At 48.4% G+C, this 19,459-nt stretch overlaps 1 protein-coding gene across 3 annotated transcripts in view; it reads left to right on the top strand.

Moving 5' to 3' along the window:
• Positions 1 to 19,459, top strand: part of KDM2B (lysine demethylase 2B) — a 37,036-nt gene that overhangs the window by 106 nt on the left and 17,471 nt on the right. For 2 of the 3 annotated variants that reach the window (XM_070950334.1, XM_070950333.1), the window contains exons 2-12: positions 1,274 to 1,418; positions 3,510 to 3,588; positions 4,637 to 4,683; positions 5,195 to 5,373; positions 5,940 to 6,046; positions 12,266 to 12,359; positions 12,627 to 12,780; positions 13,578 to 13,693; positions 17,192 to 17,318; positions 18,442 to 18,875; positions 19,237 to 19,323. In XM_070950334.1, coding sequence (XP_070806435.1) covers positions 1,274 to 1,418; positions 3,510 to 3,588; positions 4,637 to 4,683; positions 5,195 to 5,373; positions 5,940 to 6,046; positions 12,266 to 12,359; positions 12,627 to 12,780; positions 13,578 to 13,693; positions 17,192 to 17,318; positions 18,442 to 18,875; positions 19,237 to 19,323 — 1,569 coding nt within the window. Of the gene's footprint in view, positions 1 to 1,273; positions 1,419 to 3,509; positions 3,589 to 4,636; positions 4,684 to 5,194; positions 5,374 to 5,939; positions 6,047 to 12,265; positions 12,360 to 12,626; positions 12,781 to 13,577; positions 13,694 to 17,191; positions 17,319 to 18,441; positions 18,876 to 19,236; positions 19,324 to 19,459 lie in introns of those variants that run through there. The other variant, XM_070950335.1, reaches the window with a different exon arrangement.

Genomic DNA, 19,459 nt, shown 5'->3' with positions numbered 1-19,459 from the left:
TGTACTTTCTCGGCTCGGCTGGGGAGGGGTGGGGGGGGGAGAGGAAAAAAGGAGGCCAGATCGAGGAGAGGAAAGATCCCCTCCCCACCCCCGGGTTTCCCGAGAGTCTGGGGGGGTGGGGGCGATTCGGGGCTTGCCTGCGCGCCGGCTGGGCATTTAAACCAGATCCTGGCTTTGCTACCGGCGGGGGGGTGGGTTGCTGGGAAGGAGAGGGAGAAAAAGAGAGAGGAGGGGAGGCTCGTTGCGTGGACCCCCCCCTTCCCTCCCCTTCCCTCCCCTCCTGCCGCTGCGCCGGAGCAAGCCCGATCCTACGGCGGAGGGGCGCGCAAGTGGCGTCCCCACATTGCAGCGATGTTTTTTTCCGCCTTGTTTTGGATGGGGTGGTGGTGGTGGTGGGGGGAAACCTGGGCCTCGCCTCTGCTGCTTTGGGTGGGGAGGGGGGGCGAGGCGGCTTAACTCTTTCCTAACTCCCCTTCTCTCCTCCCCCCTCCCCCGACCCACTTTCCCCCCCATCCCCACAGATCGGTCCCGGTGGGCAGAAAAGACCCCCCACCCACCCACCCAAAACTTCCGCGTCGGGCGCCGGGGAAGCCCAGCCTGGCTTGAGATAGGCGCGATGCGCGTGTTTGGAAGCGGCGGGTGGGTGGGTGGGTGACACGGGGAAAGGGACCCCCCCGGTGGGTTTGGGGGGGGGGGAGGGGGCCGCTGCGGGCGGGGACCCCCCCCCGTGTTACATAACGCCGTGTGCTTTTTTTAAAAGGCCGGCTTCCGGTATGACTCGGGCAGCCTGCGCGGCTTCTCCTGCTACGTAAACCGGGCTGGCTTGTTGGTGTTTTTCCGTTGCTAAGGGCGAGAGAGAGAGAGAGAGAGAAAGTGGTCGTGGGAACGGGGGCAAGAGAAGCCTCCCGGGGGTCTCCCGCAGCCCAAGGCAGGAGGAGCCCACTCCGCAGGGTTGCGTGCAATAACTCGGCTTGGTATCCACTTCACCCAACTCCACTCCCGAGTCGAGAAACACCCGGGCACAGCCTTCACACGCACAACCCTAGACACGGGTTTGGGCACGTAGGTGGGGGGTGGGAGGTGGGGAGAACAGGGCTCGGGCTAACCCAGCGCAAAGAGTGTGTGTGTGTGGGGGGGGGGCGCTGCTCCCCTTTCCACCCCCCGTCCTCCCCCCCTCCTGCCGGCCTTCGTTCCCCAGCGCGGCGCCCGCGGGCCCCCATCCCGGGCTCCCCCAGCGACGCGCCCCTTGGCCTTGTCTGCCCTTCCCGTGCAGCGCTGCATCGGCCGGCGGCTCTACGACGAGAACGAGGACCTGTCCGACGTGGAGGAGATCGTCAGCGTGCGCGGCTTCAACCTGGACGAGAAGCTGAGGAGCCGCAGCTACCGCGGGGACTTCGTGCGGCCCATGGACGGCCAAGGTGAGCCCGGCTGACTCCCACGTGCCGCCCGCCTCCCAGGCTTCGTATTTCCCGCCGGGGGGATCCGGTGACGCCGCTGAGGCTGGAAACGGCTGAGGCGCGCTTCGAACCCGGGAAGGCGGAGCCGCTCTTCCCGCCCGCCCTGGACTGGAATGGTCCCTGTCGCCCCCTCCCCACTTGGGCCCTTGCCCCCCCCTTTTTTAATTGGGGAGGGGGTCGCCTCAGGCCCGACTGGATGCCCACCTTCCCCTTGACCCTGACTTTCCCCTCTGCCCCCAGCTCCAAAAAGAAACCCCCCCCTCACGTCTGAACTGAGGGAAAGAGTGAGGGTCTCTCTTCAGGTGGGCATCCAGAGAAAATTGAGACACTTTTCCCTTCCCCCCTCCTCCAAGGACCCACCTGAGAGAGCGCTGAGGACTCCGCGGCCCATTTTTCCCTCAGACTTGAGGGTTAGCCCTCACCTAGGGAGAGTGATGGGCTTTGTAGTCTGGGTTCCAGGGGCTTTTCAGGCATGGGACCGTTTCTGAGAGCGGGTGTTCCAGACGGGCTGGGCTTGGGCCCGGCTGGGGATGATGGGTTTTAGCCTTGGGCTCGGCTGGGGATGGTGGGCTGGGTCCTTGGGCCCAGCTAGGGTTGGTGGGCTTTAGCCTTGGGCCCAATTGGGGATGGTGGGCTTGGGCCCGGCTGGGGATGGTGGGTTTTAGCCTTGGGCTCAGCTGGGGATGATGGGCTGGGTCCTTGGGCCCAGTTGGAGAGGGTGGGCTTGGGCCTTGGGCCCAGCTAGGGTTGGTGGGCTTTAGCCTTGGGCCCAATTGGGGATGGTGGGCTTGGGCCCGGCTGGGGATGGTGGGCGTTGTAGTGCCAAATAACTGGAGAAGCTAGAACTGGATGATTAATTTGTTTTCTGGGGTCTCTCATAGCTTATATGAACTGCTTTTCAATGGACATTTTAAGTACATTTCCCCAAAAAGTGGTCCTCAGTCTGTTTATTGGGTCTAGCTCCCTGCTGAACGTTCTTAGGATTTTGAGGAGGTTTTTTCCTGAACAAAATCAGCTTTTAAAAAAACATTTAACTTGGGTTTCCATTGATTGAGCCTTCATTAACCTTTGAGCAATTGCCGATTAAAATGTAATTCAGGGAAAAGACGGTCAAAAGCTTAGTGGCATCTTGAACTCAAATCTCCTTTGCTGGTTAGCCTTGAGTCTGTTCCCCTTGGGTGGTAGCAGCCTAAGCTACCTCGCAGGATTGTTGTGAAGAGGGAAAACCAGAGGCACAGAGTTGTTAGGATGGGGACAAAGCTAGCCCACAAAGCTTGACATCTTTTGGAAGGAGAGGATACAACGTGACACATGAATATAATCTTCAAATAATTGCTCATATAATTCCTTGTGTGTCCAATCACACTTAGCCAATAAAGAATTCTATTCTATTCTAAAAAAAAAAACCTCAGCGTGAAGAAAATGTAAAATGACAGGACCAGCACTAAAAAAAACCCCCCTGTTTTAAACCGTACATGTATTGTTTCGTTTACTCTGCTGAAGGAAGTAGGATTAGGAAGGATGTTAGAAGAGCTGTGCTTTGAAAAAGTAAACTCGGTGTCTTGAGTTCAAAGTTGCTAAGCTGAAAGCAAAGAACATTATGACTACAGCTCAACACCTACTCTTAAGAAATGCTGATTTCTATTTGTCATCCTTGCAAAGCTGCAAGGCACCGAAAAAAGTAACTTAATACTGACCAGTTCTCACACTTAACAACGGTTACGGTCAGGTGATCAAAATTCGCATCCCGAGGTCACGTGACTGCCGTGTGGCCTTCCCAGGCGGATTCCGACAAAGTCAGTGGGGGAAGCGTTGATTGCTTGATTCGTTTAACAACGGTTCCATTTAGCAGCCATGGCAAAAAAAAAAACTCAGAAAATTGGGTGTGCAGTTCCCTTAAGCCTTGCTTAGCAACAGAAATTTTGATTTCACTTATAGTCGTAAATCGAGGGCTATCTATATTTGTCAAGCTTTTTTTTTTTGTTTTGTTTTTAACGGCTGAAATCTTATAACTGATCTGTCTCTGACCTCCTCGCCTTTTTTTCCTTCCAGATTTCACTTTTGAATACGTGCAGCAGGAAGCGCTAAAAGTGCCTCTCATCTTCCGAAGTAAGACTGGACTGGGAATTAAGTAAGACCACTCTACTCTTAATCTATATCATCCTGTGTCTTTTATCTCAGGGGTCTCCAACCTTGGCAACTTTAAGCCTGGCGGACTTCAAGTCCCAGAATTCCTCAGCCAGCTTTGCTTGTTGAAGTCCGCCAGGCTTAAAGTTGCCAAGGTTGGAGACCCCTGTTTTATCTGGTCTTGTAATCGAGCTGGGATATATGATAGGATAAATGGTGGGTTTTCAACTGTGGCAGAGCCCCTTATCTTGAGGAAAGATGCTATGGAAGAAAACATTATTATTTATTATATAGCTGCCCAAGTCATACATGTTGTTGTTGCTAGTTGCGAAGTCGTGTCTGACCCATCGCAACCCCATGGACAATGTTCCTCCAGGCCTTCCTGTCCTCTACCATCCCCTGGAGTCCATTTAAGCTCACACCGACTGCTTTGGTGATTCCATCCAGCCACTTCGTTCTCTGCCGTCCCCTTCTTCTTCTTTTGCCCTCCATCTTCCCCATCATTAGGCTCTTCTCCAGGGAGTCCTTCCTTCTCATTAGGTGGCCAAAGTCTTTGAGTTTCCTCTTCAGGATCTGGCCTTCTCAAGAGCAGTCAGGGTTGACCTCCTCTAGGACTCACCGATTTCATGGCCTTGCAGTCCAAGGGACTCGCAGGAGTCTTCTCCAGCACCATCGTTCAAAGGCCTCTCAATTCTTTGGCGCTCTGCATACATACATAGGTGACTTTTAGTCTTCCTACGAAGAATAGGTTTGCAGTCTGGCTAGGAATTGGGGACCTTGGAAAACTAATTCTATGAACGGAACTGGTACTAAGATCCTGGATAGCTATTCAGACATCACCCCCTCTCCTTCTAAAGATGATCCTTGGGATAATTCAAGGTCTCTGATCATTTTTTTGTATTTTCAGTTGGCAAATGAGTGAGGGGGAAAAAACGAGGGTTTTAAATGTTGTCCTGGCGGCTGCTGCTTAGCCAGGGATGGTCTGTTGTTGTAATGATTGTGACTCTCTTATTTTGCATTTAATTTAATCCCTTCGCCTTGGATCATTTCAGGATGCCCGACCCCAACTTCACTGCCCAAGATGCTAAGATGCTCGTGGGTAAGTTTCGATGCCTCTTTCCATAATGCAGAAATGATGCAGTAAGATTTGAGTTTTTTTTTTTTTTAATAAAAACAAACAGGGTATTATGCATAAACTACACAAGAGAGAGGCTGCTAAACCAAGAATATATAACCAAGGTTGCAGACTGAAGTTGCACCTAAATCTGTATTTTGCAGAATTTTGCAGAATTGAGCCATGTCTGAGAACTGAAAATTAGTGGAAACTTTGGTAGCTAAAGTCTCCACACATCTGCTTGCTCCTTGTTCAGGGGAAAATACTGATTAAAAATTAAATTTGAATATGAAATCTTGCTGTTATTCTAAAGTAAAGCCAGTATAATAACCGATTCTCAAACTTATCCTGGGAAACCTATGGGGTGTTCTAGAATAATGAGAAATAGCCAGTTTGAGTAGCTCCGATTCCCACCATAGTTGGAATTTTCTTGTGTTTACTAGGAATAAAATCTGCCATATTTTCTCACCAACCTTCCTTTTCCAAACTCTCCCAGGGAGCCGCCGAATTGTGGACGTGGTGGATGTGAACACCCAAAAAGGTGTTGAAATGAGCATGGCTCAATTTGTGCGTTATTATGAAACCCCCGAGGCGGAGCGTGAGAAGCTGTACAACATGATCAGCCTGGAATTCAGTCACACCAAACTAGCCAACATTGTCAAGCGTCCCAATGTCGTAAGTGGAGTTTCTAGCTGATGGCTGAAAACCTGGGGTCAATGAGAGCATCCTAGTTGAGCTTGGGGATCAATGGGAGCATCCTAGTTGAGCTTGGGGGTCAATGAGAGCTTCCTAGTTGAGCTTGGGGATCAATGGGAGCATCCTAGTTGAGCTTGGGGGTCAATGAGAGCTTCCTAGTTGAGCTTGGCGGGTCAATGAGAGCTTTCTAGTTGAGTTGGGGGTCAATGAGAGCTTCCTAGTTGAGTTGGGGGTCAACAGGAGCATCCTAGTTGAGCTTGGGATCAATGGGAGCTTCCCAGTTGAGCTTGGGGGGGTCAATGAGAGTTTCCCAGTTGAGCTTGGGGAGTCAATGAGAGCTTCCTAGTTGAGCTTGGGGTCAATGGGAGCATCCTAGTTGAGCTTGGGGGTCAATGAGAGCTTCCCAGTTGAGCTTGGGGAGTCAATGAGAGTTTCCCAGTTGAGCTTGGAGGTCAGTCAGAGCTTCCTAGTTGACCATCCTTAGCCAAGGGAACCGCTCTTTCCCTACCACTTCCTACCTTAACTCTGCTTTTGGTCTTTCCCAGGTAGATTTGGTTGACTGGGTGGACAACATGTGGCCGCGGCATTTAAAGGAAAGACAGACCGAGTCCACAAATGCCATTTCGGAGATGAAATATCCCAAAGTGAAAAAGTAAGTGGATTTTTCTCCTAGATTTCCTGGCTAAATTATGACTAAAGCTAGGTGTGATGGGGTGTTGAGCCTAAATTCAGAGGAGCTTTTGTGCGTCTCTTGCTGAAAATTCGGACGGTGCAGATTTGTGTGGTTGTGGCAATTAATGGTTGGGGTTTTTTGGAACTCTGATTTGGTGACAAGCAAAGGTGATAGGGAAGGACACGGCTGCCGCTATGTCACAGAGACACAGACAAATAGGAAGGGACCTTGGCTGCGATCGGCTGAATTGCTGTGATGTCAGCAGGGCGAGCCAAAGACCTGGGTGTATGGTTCTGCCTGGCTTGTTGGTTTGTGTTTCTGTTGTTGTAAGCAGGTTGCCGGCAAAGGGTATCTATCCCCTGTTCTAATTGCCTTGTTGTGGATTTGGGATTTCCTTCTTACAAGACCATTTTTCCTTCTTACAAACTGGTTTCCTGTGTTGTTGGTTTTTTTGAATTGCTACCACCGTGGGGATAAAGGCATTTCTTTCTTTCTTTCTTTTTTGCTTACTTGCTTGTGTTTAAAATGCTTTGCCAAGTAGGTCGCTCGGATGCTTTCTTAAACCTTGCAGCAAAAATGCTTGCGTGTCAGTATTAGCTGTGAGTTGGGAGTTTCGTAGATAACCATGTTAAAGGAACCATGCTGACTGTTGTTCTGAATTGCTTATAGAGGGAGTAAAACGTTCAGGATAGGGAGCAGAAGAGAATAACAGGGTTGCAGGGGACCTTGGAGGTCATCTAGTCGAGCCCCCTGCTCAGCCAGGAAACCCTGTACCATTTCAGACAAATTAGCATTATTAGCATTAGCACCCACATGTCTATCACATGGTCCAATCCAAGCACCATCCCCACTGGAGATCCCTCCCAGTTCCAACCGTCATATTCCATAGTTGGGTAATAAAACGTTGGCATAAAAACAACCAAGCTCAGGGAGCACCAAAGGAACCCTCATCTCTTTCAGGTGAAAGGAGATGAAAATGGAAAAAATAGTAAAGTTAAAGGTTCCCCTCGCACATACGTGCTGGTCGTTCCCGACTCTAGGGGGCGCTGCTCATCTCTGTTTCAAAACCAAAGAGCTAACGCTGTCTGAAGACGTCTCTGTGGTCATGTGGCCGGCATGACTCAATGCCAAAGGCGCACGGAACGCTGTTCCCTTCCCACCAAAAGTGGTCCCTATTTTTCTACTTGCATTTTTTACCTGCTTTCGAACTGCTAGGTTGGCAGAAGCTGGGACAAGTCACGGGAGCTCACCCCGTTACGCGGCACTAGGGATTCGAACCGCTGAACTGCCGACCTTTCGATCGACAAGCTCAGCATCACTGAGCCACTGCATCGCTTATGAAAAAATAGGGTTGTTTAATTTGAACACCTCTCCTCCACAGATTTAGATATTTAGCTGCACTTTGTTATACTAATGAAGGTCCCTCCATGATTTGAGTGAAAAACCCCATCCTTGGAAAGTTTTATATATTTTTTTTAAGTTTTTGCAAAACTCCAGTCCTGTGTTCTAGTTCGTAAGCGACCTTGATGGTAGCGATCTGGGGGAAATGCTCGGTGTTTAGTCACTCAGTCAAGGCTGGAAGAGATACGGCTATTTTTCAATGTGCGATGGATGCTGCAGCCAAGCAGAAGAAAATTGCGTGAGGATTGCCTGCTCAGAGCAAAATTGAGTGGGAGAGAGAGAAGGAGAGAGAGGGGCGGTAGAGAGAAGCAAGTAGCCGTCACGGTGACTTCTCTCTCCTTGCCTCCTCGGAGAGTAAACGAATTTCCCACTAAAATTCCATCTGTGCGGCTCGCTGCCTCCTGACCCCAAAACCACAATCCCACCTCAACCGTATGTTCACACACACACAACCAATTCTAGAGCAGATCTGCTCTGTTTTCTCTGGTTGTTTTTCCTATTCTGGCCCACCATTTTATCCCATGGATTCTCTAAGGGGGGTCTTTCCAAGCTTCCTGGTTAGCAGAGATTGTTTGATTTTTCTCTGTTCAGCTTGGCCAACTGCCCTCCTGCTGTCTCCCACCCCCCACACTTCGGGGGGGGGGGAACAAAGCCAGTAGATAAGGTTGGGAAGAGATTATTTTTCCCTGGGGGTTGCAGTGTATGTATGTGTGTGTGATGGTGTGGGGAGAATATCTGTGCTATGATTTTTTGTGGCCTTAATTGCTTGGAATGCTTTGTGGATGATGGACAGTGCTTTTGCAAGCATCGGTTTATCTTTGAGTCCTTAAATCCTAAATGATAAGGACTTAAAACTGAAGGAAACTTCTGCAAAAGATGTTTGACCTTGAAAGCATTCACAATGGCCTTTTTTCCCCCCCCAAGTTTATTTCTGGGAGTTTTGAATGAACAGGTGTGGCTCTTTCTTGGCTGCAGGTGATTTACGAATACAACTTTGTAAGCTGGTAGAATAGAACGAGGGGTATTTGGACTGCATTCATGGAGCGAGCGACATCTTTGCGTGCGTGCGTTGGTGACAACGTGTGCTTATTGAATCTATCGGGATGCAGCCGATAGAGGCTGTAACTGACTTTTGGGGTCCCTTCTAAAAGCAGCTTCAAATCTGCGATGCCGCCCTGCACCATTCGGAACAGGCTGCTGTTAAAAGAGAAAGGCGTTTTTCTCTTCGAAAATCTAAAATTCTGATATTGTGATTGGAGAAAAGGAGCAAGGAATCCTCTTGTTATCCTCTCTGTTGTTATTTTATCTTCTCGTTTTGGCGTAAAATTCTCCACTCTTTTACACAAACACACACACACACACAGAGAGAGGTCTGTCTTTTGCATTGTTGCCTCTGGCTGCTTTTTACACCAATGTGCAAATGTTTGCTGTACAGTGACATCCGAATGAAAACAAATGAGTGTAGCTTTTTAGGGAATTTAAAAAAAAACGAGGCGAAGGACAGTTTTTAGCAGAAGCTCTAGCTGGGAATTTCCTCTCCCCTCCTATGCCATCAGAAAAAAAAAAAACCCCCACACACCCCTCCCAAAATGTGAGAAGAAGCCCTCCCTTAAGCTATGCAAAGTGGCGTTTCATTGCCTTCTAATTTGGGAGCAATTAAAGGACAGAAAACGCCAGGTTTTCCCTCCCCTCCTAACAAGTTCAGTGCTGCCTCCGCCAGGCAAGCATCTTCGAAAATGCCACCATCGCTCATGGTTCTCAGCTCCTCCTTCCTTCCATTTCTTTTATGGTTATTTTTTTCCCACCCTCCCATTTTTCTCTCTCTACCATTTTCAGCATCTTCCACCATCCGTTTGGTGGACGGGGTGGGGAAGAGAAACCTAAAAACAAAACACAGGAGAGATGCTGAAATAGTCCGTGTCCCCGTTTAATATGAATGAAATGGAGCAAGCTCAGATCTCCCCCCACCCCACCCCAGGGAACCCCAAATTTCTGTTTATTCCAAAGATTGTGTCTACAAGGGTGGTTGGTGCTTGGGTTCAGGAAGCTGGAGATGAAATCTCTTTTTAAGTTTTATCTGTCTTTTCTCCCACCGTATTTTTTATTTTTTAAACCGGAAGGCACATAGGAAGGGGCCTCTGGCTTGGAGAATGGGGTGGGGGGTGGGGGGCTGGAAAAGAAAGGGGTAGGGGGCCTCTTCCTCCCAAGATGGAGGCTTGAGCACATTTCGGGAGCCAAGTCCCTTAGAAAAAGTTAGGCATTCTGGGCTGTGGTGAGCAAACGAGACCACCCACCCATTAGCTGTCTGCCGGATTATCCATGCCGGAGAAGTCGGGTTGAATTCCTCCCCCACGTGACTCCAGCCTTACAGAGGAAGCCGTAGAGGTCAACACAAAGGCACCTCTCCAGAGTCTGCTTTGCGGAGAAAAAACCTTCGCCTTTGCCCCCCTCCCCAATTTCCAAAGCCTTGGGCTTGGACGAGAGAACAACAACAGAATATCCTTCCTCAAAGACTCTTTCTAAAGATTTTTTTTCCCTAACTCCTCCTCCTCCTCCTCCTCCTCCTGCCTAAGGTTTCTTAGAAGCGGAGGTTGAGTTTTTGGGGGTTTTATGTATGTGAAAGAAATGGATCCCTTGAGAAGAATGATCTTCTCCCTCTTATCGAGGCTTTCTGGGGGGGGGGTTGAAAACTTGCCGGAGTGGTGGTGGGGGGCAGAGAAGAGAGCTTGTTTCAGAAGGAAGATTGAGTTGGACAAATCATGTCATCCATTCTGCAAGGATGGAAATGAGGATTCGTGCCTGGAAGAGAAGAGTGGGGGGGGGCTTGCAAGTAGGAAGGCTAAGCCCACTTTCGAGCCAGAGAGCCAAAGGCTTGAGCAACCCCCCTCCCTCTCCAAATCTTCAGAAACTGGGTTTTTGCAGTGCGCAGAAAGCTCCCTATCTGAACAACAATGCTTCGTATTTGAGATTGGAATAGGGGTGTGCATGCTTTCTGGATAACGCGGCTTAGCCTGCCTGCTACAGGAGGAAAAAAACCCCTTTTTCTGCATCAATTCGTCCATTTAAAGGACGCTCAGCTCAGGCTAAGAACACAGGGCCAGTTCAAGTCCCAGTTTTAAGTCTACGATATATGCAGATTTGCTTCCAGACATGTCCTCGGGATAAACTCCACGGTATTCTCTCTCTCTCACACACACCCTTCCAGTCTCTACGCCATCATACTAGTGTTTTATTTTAAAGAAAAATGATTCATATAATCCCAAATCCACCGAGGACCTTTCAGATATTCCCCCAACCCAGTGGCCGCTCTTATCCCGAGTTTGCTTTCTGCTTCCAAGTTTCTCGCAGGGTGGGGGAGGGCTGAAGCTCCCCTAACCAGCCCCTGAGTGGGTGTCACCGGACCTAGAGGAAGGGGGAGAAAGGGGGAAGAGGGGCTTAGGAGCCTGGGAGGAGGAGGAGGAGGAGAGAAGGAAGGAGGACTTGTATTTTGAAAAGGGGCTCCTGCCGGAGGTCTAGGGAGGTGGAATCTTTCTTGTGTGCTCCTTGGATATTTTGCCCGCTTGGAAGGTTTAATGGCGCGCCAAGCGCCAGGGAGAAATTCCCGTGCCCAAAATCCAGACAAGGTAGGCTGTTTTGCAAGACAGAGGTTGAGTTGCAAAACCAAAATCTGAGTTCCCATCCCCCTTTCCCTCTCCCTCTCCCTTTCCTTCCTTCCTTCCCTTTCCCTCTCCCTTTCCCAACTCCCTCCCTCCCCCTCCCCACGCATTTACCATTTTCCCCATGACAGAAGCACTGCGTATCCCTGTCAACTCAAAGAGGTTGCTAGGCAGCTTGCCTTTTCCCTAACCCAAGACTTTCGGATCGCCAAGGGAAGCCTGGCAAAGGGCACCACCATTCTCCCCCACCCCCACAGCCTCTCGCTGGGAGGATGCGGGCATCCACCTGGACAGTGTCGGAGGGGAGGGAAAACGGTGGGTGATTGGCGGGAGAAGGGAACCTGGCCAGCGGGGATGGCTCGGGAGTGCAGTCAGGGCACACACGCGGTCTGGTAGGGAAGGCGAAGGACACGCAGGGACAAATACACACACACACACCCGTACGCTCCAGTTGAGATAACCAGCTACCGGAACCAGGAAAGGAGGTTAGTGTGTTAAGCCGTGCACATTTCCTGCGTCTCTTAAGGTGCCCGTGGTGGGCAGAAGGATGGGTTGTGGGTGCTGGGTAGGAATGAGAGCATCCAGCCAAAAAGGAATGGTGGAAAACTGATTTTAAAGTCCTCCCAATCAGAGTTTTCAAAGGGAGAGAGAGAGGGAGGAATGGAGCACTTTTGCCTTCCAGTTCATCCAGGAGCTTTGCAAGCAAGGAGTTTTGCAAAATACTCGACCCATTAACAGTGTCAGGTTTAAGCAGAACTGTTCGTAAACTTTGCCCGTGGAAGGATTGGGAAGAAAAAGCCGTCCTTATTTTGCGGTTCCAAAGTCTAGCGGAGCGCGGGCTGAGAACAGAGAAACGGGGGCAGCCCACGTAGACGGCCAATTTAATTTCGGGCGGCCTCTCGATGGTGTGCTCCCTTCAAGAAGGAGGGGGAGAGGTGCATTGCCTGGTTCGTGGTTTTTTTTTTTCTCCCCTCCTTTCCCCCTGCAGCAGAAATCCCTCGGCTGTTTCTAAAATCCCACCCGGGTAACAAATGGGAATGCCTTATTAATTGGAGGAGGGGAAGGGGAGTCGTTTGCTGACGATGTGCACATTAGACGCGCCTTATCTCGGCGGGTTTTAAAGCGAGGGTCTCTCTTGCAGGTACTGTTTGATGAGCGTGAAAGGATGCTTCACCGATTTCCACATTGATTTCGGAGGTACTTCGGTGTGGTATCACGTTTTCCGGGGAGGAAAGGTAAGCGGAGTCTCCGCCGAAGGGCATCCTTTATAAAAAAAAAATATCCTCGTAAAGAATGGAGGGGGGGGGCTCAATTTTTTTTTTCCAAAATAGGCTTCGGCAAGGGGAAACCGCCAAGCGAGGAAAAGCAGCCGTGCTGTGTGCTGAATTTAAAATAGAATATTGGACATGCTCGTTTTGCTTCTTTTAAAAGATTTATGCATGTAAATGTGACGTATTATGCCTGCTGTTTTTTTTTTCTTTTCTCTCTCTCTCTGGGTCTAGATCTTTTGGCTGATTCCTCCAACGTTGCAGAACCTAGAACTTTACGAGGAATGGGTTGTCTCTGGGAAGCAGAGTGATATTTTTCTGGGGGACCGCGTGGAGCTGTGCCAAAGAATCGAACTGAAACAAGGGCACACTTTCTTCATTCCTTCAGGTAAAATTCCCTTTCGGAACAGGATCTGGTTTTTCAAGATCAACCCTTATTGGTGGGCAGCCATCGTTAGATCCAGAAGGGCGATGGACTGGATAATGTACCTTAACACCCTCACTGGGAGGAAATGATTGCATTAAAGCTGCACCCCATTCCATTGGTTCCGGACTTCTGCTTGCAATTTCCTTTTTCTGCTGACTTTGGAGATGATCTATCCCAGAGGTGTCCAACCTTAGCAACTTTTAAGACTTGTGGATTTCCAACTCCCAGAATTCCATAGCATGGCTGGCTTGGGAATTCTGGGAGTTGAAGTCCACAAGTCTTAAAAGTTGCCGAAGTTGGATACCCGTGGCCTAGACTAACCAAAACTGAACCAACCCAGATAGAAGAGATGGTGACATTCAGCCAAAACCAGGAGAACACAGGAAACTGGCAAATCTGTTAAAATAATTCAACGGACTCAATTCTCGTTTGATGATCCAAGAATCTCTAAGGCTGGTCTGCCGTCCGAAGGATTAAAAATAGGCATGTTAGCATCATGCCAGATAAGAAGCCCACAAGTCTTAAAGTCGTCAAGGTTGTTTTCTGTCTCTTTTGGTTGTTTCATGTTTTATAGCCTATTTTCAATGTTCCAATCCAGCGTTTGTGCTGCCTCAGTGGCTGAAGCTGAACAGAAAGACTTTTAAGGCAGATCCTGAAAGGAAAACACAGTTTTGTAGGCCGGATGAGAGCAGGATTTCATCCCCAACGTGACTGTCTTTTGTGATGTGAATCCTTTCCTTTCTCCTCTACCTTTCTAGGGTGGATCCATGCCGTTTACACCCCAGTGGATTCCTTGGTGTTTGGTGGAAATATCTTGCATAGCTTTAATGTTCCCATGCAGCTTCGCATTTATGAAATTGAGGACAGAACAAGGGTAAGGACTCCCCAAAAATTTTTTTTGACTTAAGGTATTGGATCATAAGTTTGTTCTGCAGAAGGTACCAGGGCACCTTGGTGGTTCAAAGGAAACTTTGCTTGGTCTGCAAACGTTTGGGTTTAGGCATTCAGATATTTGGAGCTTAATGCTGCAATTTCAAAACCCAGAACTCAGAAAAGGCTGAGGTTCAAAACAGAGGAAGCTGGTGGAGAACTGGTCTTCCCTGGCTAACCAGTCAACAGTTCGGATGAACTTAATGGTTGGGTTCAACCACGGAGTTTAACAATGGCTTATTGCGTGATCACAACTGACCGCATTCTCGATCCTACTGAGCCATACGTTCTAGTAGAACCAACCAGAATGGCTTAACGTATCCTGCTAAGCCATAAACTATGATTTACAAACCACGATGGCTGAGAATGTACCCTCCATCACGTTGTCAGGGTGGAGAGGTTTGTTGCCTTAATGGGTTCTGCAATCTCAGCTTATTCCATCTTATTAACCAACCAGGTTTAACACAACTGTGGCTTGCCATAGCACATGGGAATCTAATTCTCCTTGAAGTTAATAAGTGCAAGTTCTTGGCTTCTGGCTTCTGTTCTTGTGGGGAGGGGGAAATCGGAATTCTGACAAATTCCCAGATTTTCAGGGAAATATTGGTCTTTATAGGGTTTTTGACAACTTAATAAGCACTTTCCTCGGTCCCCAGGAAAGTGGCTACTTTGGGCATCACGCCGTAGAGCTAAAGAATGCTCTTGAAGCAGCTTCAGCGGTTTGCTTTGAGATGATGTAGAATTGAGAGATTTGATTTGGGGGATGTGTCCCCCTCATCTGGAATTCTGGAGGGTCTCTAAATCCAGGGTTGCAGACTGTGTCAGCTGCTTGCATTTCCCAATGCAGTCATAAATGTAACGAGTCTGTTTGCTTTCAGCCTCTTCTTGTATGCCCACGACAAGAAACCTGGTTAAGTCAACCAGGTTTACTCAAGTCAGTATTTTTTTTAATTTTTACAGCGCACTGAGCTCTTCAATGATGGTTCGATCTAGGTTTCTGTAATGGATATTTACTGTAGTGGGCTATGAGTCATTGAATTGCAGGAATATGGGTTTTTTTTTCCATCTCTGGGTGACTTAGCAATGATGATTTGCCATTCAGGAGCATCCTTGGTACAGGAGCCAAAAAAGTCAAGGAAACGTCCACTACAGGTGGGTGCTAGGAGTGAGGAACCGTAGCTCCACCCCTTGTTTCTGATTGGTTCCCCGGTGGGTTTAGAATGTTGGGTTTTGTCATGGAAACTGTCTGATTGGCTCTCTAAAAGCTGGAAAATCGCCAAATCCCACTCTGATCAGCTGTTTCTAGGGAATTCTGGGGATTCCCCCCCCCCAATGCATAATCTCTATTCCTGTTCCTGCTGTGGGGCACATCTGTATCTTGCTGTTCCAGATGTGTTGGGCCTTACTTTCCAATCCTTGGTCAAGATTGATGCCAAGGCCATAAATTAATGCCAATAGTGCCCTGGCTCCAGCACTGTTTGGGACCAAACCTCTTTTAGAAGAAGATCAGAACAAATGCCTTGATTTTCTGACGGCGTAGGTCCATCCCAACTTGTCAGGATGGGGCTTCTAATTCCCAACATGGTGTAATAGGCTTCCGTTGTAATGCCAGAGGGACAGTTGGGAAGATACGTTAGGACTCTTGGAATATCTGCAGCCCGTGTTGATTTTCAAAAGGCAGGTTGAGGACCATTGACCAAACATCTTGAGATAATGAGAGGCTGGAGTCTTCTCCAAAGATCCTCATTTTACCTACCTCGGAAGGATGGAAGGCTGAGTCAACCTTGAGCCTGGTGAGGTTTGAACTCCCAGTAATTGCAGGCAGCGGGCAGATAAAGTGCTACTTTAACAGCTCTTTAGGCCGCTGCTCCACCAAGGCTCTTTTGCGAAGTTATTAGGAACTCAAATTGATGCTTAAGAGTTTGACCCCCTTCCGCAGCAGGGGAGCACTGCATGCTGTTTTCACTGTCTTCAGCATTTATTTATCTTTTTTTATTATTATTATTATTGGTTTCCCCCATTCGCCCCCCCTCCCCCTAAAAAGAGAGGCAGAACTAAATTTGGTGAATTGCAAAAAAAAAAAAAAAAAAAAATCTGTCAGGAAAGCATTGAGCAAACGATGTCTTTAATATATTCCCCAGGCGTGTGTGGCTGAAAACCTTTTGAAGGCCGAGGGGTGGAAAGAGGCATCTTCCTATTTGTAAGTCAAAACTCTTTGCAAATTTTGTTTCCCCCCCCCCCGCAGTGCTCTCTTTGTCGTGAAATTAAACGGGGAGGGGAGAAAGTGCATGATTTGAGTTCCTTTTACGAACGCCGCTCTTTTGACACGGGTGAGGTCCGTCCTTCCCGAATTTTGGAAGTCCCTTCTGAATAGGCAAAGAATGACAGAATTCCTGGGAAGCCTGAGACTTGTAACTCTTGATCCAGGTTAGGGAGGGGGATGCCGATACCCCAGTTTTGAATGGCAATCACACATACTTAGGAATGGAGAGTTGGACAACGTACACTGTTTCTTCTGACAATGGTGCAGGGCGAAACACCTGTCTTCCTAGCAAAGCATCCAAGGCGGTGAGTCCCTCACATCTCCAGAGAAACAAATTATGGACCACCAGGTGATCTAAGAGTTCCTGCTCCAGAATTTGAACCATCACCGACACAATAAATGATGCCAACCCAGAGATAAGCGTGGGTCCGAAGATGGGAAAGAAACACACGTTTGCCAGGGCTCAAGAGTTTCTGCAGAGGGCTGAGGTCCTACCAGTCCCTGTCCTTTTTGCCATGAAGAAGCAGATACTGAACTTATTCCATGGTTGCCCAGATCCAAAGCTAAGGTCAATCCTCTAAGATAATCGGCAGAGCAAGCGGAGTTGTCTGCTGAGCTTCATGATTGTGTGTGTGTGTCAAAAAAAAATTACATTTCTTGACTTTTTTGACCCTGAGTATGGATGCTCCTAAGGGCAAGATTTAGACCTCTGCTGGCCTCTTGGTCACTCAGCTCTGATTAGGGAGTTCTTTTAGATGTCCGAACAATGGGAACATCAGGCAAAAGAAATCACACAACTAAAACAGAGTGTCACTGGTTGGTTGGTTGCGTGGGCGGTCACTATGGTTTGGAAACCACGGTTAATGACTTGGCCTGCCTAGGGATCCAGCTGGTGTGGTGACTTCTTGCACAAACGATGGTTCAAGAGAACCATGGCTAACGGTGATTGTGAGCTCAACTCATGCAAGATAAGGTGTCTCCGTTAAATTGGAAGTCTATCGGATAAATTACCTCTCACAGGAAGATGTGTAAATTGTTGGGTCAGTTGGTCAGCAAAGAAAAGGCTCTTTTTTTAAAAAAAAAAAGATAGCTTCTCTACTTTTCTGCCTCCATCTGAGCAAAATTGTGGCCCACATTCAGACATGTTCCTATGTGTTTCCCTTCCCCCCACCTTTGCAGGTCCAAGCCAAGTTCCGCTACCCGTTTTACTATGAGATGTGTTGGTATGTTTTGGAGAGATACGTGTTCTGTCTAACCCAGCGCTCTCATTTCAACAGGGAGTATCTACAAGAATCAATGTTAATTGGTAAGTAATTTGCCTGGGCCTCAGTGTATTATTTGGAGTAGCAGTGACGAGAGAGGGAAAGTTGATTGCAGATGTTAGCTTTGGAAGCCATATTAACCTGGGAAGCTTACACTGCCGCCGACTTCTTGCGCCTGGGAAAGTAGGAGGGGGGGAATTTGATAGAGCGATTTGAGTTAGACATAATAGCATTCTTCTTTTCGGTCAAGGTCAGGGTGTTCCTGCATCTGGAGGAGGAGTGGTTGCAGTGGGGGCTTAAGTTGGGAAGGAGGGTGATTGGGCCATGTGATGGACTGACCGGTGTGGGGGCTGGATTTGGGGTTTTGATTTATTGAAGGAAAACCGAGAACTCTCAGATTCGGGTTTTCCCCAGATGTGCTAGTATACCTATTCCAATAAATGAAGATTTTGGGATGAAACTTGTCTCAAGAGTTTTTAATTGGAGTTGGGTCATTCTGGAACGCTGACAGCAGAAACTTTTTCAAGTAGGGCCTGGATTGGATAACTCAATACCTCAAAAGACATGCGTGAAGACTCTCTCTCTATTTGTTTATAAGGGTTGGTGCCCTGCTTGAGATTGTATATTGAAAAGAGTGGAGATTTGGGGGATAAATCATGTCACCCCCCAACAGATAAAAAGAAGACGCCGAGGCTTGAAGTTCCTCAAAGTTCCATTTTATTAGAGATGTCGTACAAATTGGCACACCTGGGAAAACCTGAATCTGAAAGCTTCCAGGTTTTCCCCACCCAAATGGAAGTCCAGGTCCCTGCCCAACATCCATACATGAACATCACATGGTCCAATCATGACACCGTCCCAACTGGAGATGCCTCCCAGCTCCCGTTGCAGGATAAGATGTTCTTGACTCTCTGAGAAAGGAATGTTGTTATGGCTATATATCACCCATGCTCTATACAATTCCCCGCTCCCAGTTTCCCACACTAATAAATGTGGCAGGCCTGAAGGCCCAAGGCCAAAGATGGCTTCCAGGCCTGTCATCATCTTTCTATAAGATAGAAATAATTGAGGTTGAAGTTGAGCTAGAACTTTGGTGGTCGTTTGCAAGAGGTCTCGGGGCACTCCATCTTCTGGAAGGTCTTAATTTGTCTTCTTCTCTGCTCCCAGATACCTCGAGGAAACGTAGCTTGGATAGCTTCTCGTCCGATTCCTGGGGAGACATGGATGAGGACTCGTGCGATGTTCGTGCTCAGGAAGACAAGGATAACAATCCCGAAAAAGTCCCCAAGATCTCGTCCGACCTCCCCTCTTCTCCTAACAGCACACACTCGGAGGGGAAAGAAACGTTGGGGAAGAAGCCAAAATCTCGCTTCTTCAAAAGGACTCTCTCCAACGAGTCGGAGGAAAGTATAAAATCAGCTACGGTGGACTATCCCATCGGGTCTCCTGCCACCGAGGTCCCCGCCAAATGGACTCACTTGACCGAATTCGAGCTGAAAGGCTTGAAGGCCCTGGTGGAAAAACTGGAATCTCTTCCGGAGAACAAGAAATGCGTTCCCGAAGGCATTGAAGACCCTCAAGCTCTCCTGGAAGATATGAAGGTGTGTAACAGGCAAGCGTGTCTTTCCGTAGACCTGAGACATGGTTTGTTGGTTGGTGGCCTAGCCTGTAGCCCAACCGGCGTCATTTGTAAGTCGTGGCTTATGGTTTAGTGCATCTTCTTGCACTCTTGGCTTGGGGTTGAGGTCCCATGGAATCTAGAAGGCATCAAGTTCAGGAACACATGTGCAATGGATTTGTGGACCCACCCATTAAAAAAAAAAACATGGTGATTAAACCATGGTTTAGCTAGTGCTGCGAGGGCAGTAGTAAGCTTTAACCACGCCCATTCAAGATCGTGTGAAATCAGCCCTTGCAAAAACCCTGATATTTCCTTTACCGCCCGTTTTGCTTTGAAAACAGAACATCCTGAAGGAACACGCAGAGGATGACCAGAATCTGGCCATAACTGGGATTCCCGTGGTATCCTGGCCTAAGAAAAACGCAAAGGTAGGCCATCCTGGTTTCTTTTGGTTACAGGCCTCAATCCTTAAGTCACTACTGTTTTTTTTTTTTCCCTGCAAAGAAAAAAGAGGTTTTTTCCCCCCAAAAAAAGAGTTTCCCAAAAAGAGTTTTCTCCAAGGTG

Source organism: Pituophis catenifer, unplaced genomic scaffold (assembly GCF_029215685.1).
Source record: "Pituophis catenifer annectens isolate HBS135680 unplaced genomic scaffold, rPitCat1.0.hap2 SCAF_10, whole genome shotgun sequence".
In the NCBI taxonomy this organism is placed as follows: domain Eukaryota; kingdom Metazoa; phylum Chordata; class Lepidosauria; order Squamata; family Colubridae; genus Pituophis; species Pituophis catenifer.
The sequence above is the reverse complement of the archived record's forward strand: the minus strand, read 5'-3'. Positions and strand labels throughout refer to the sequence as shown.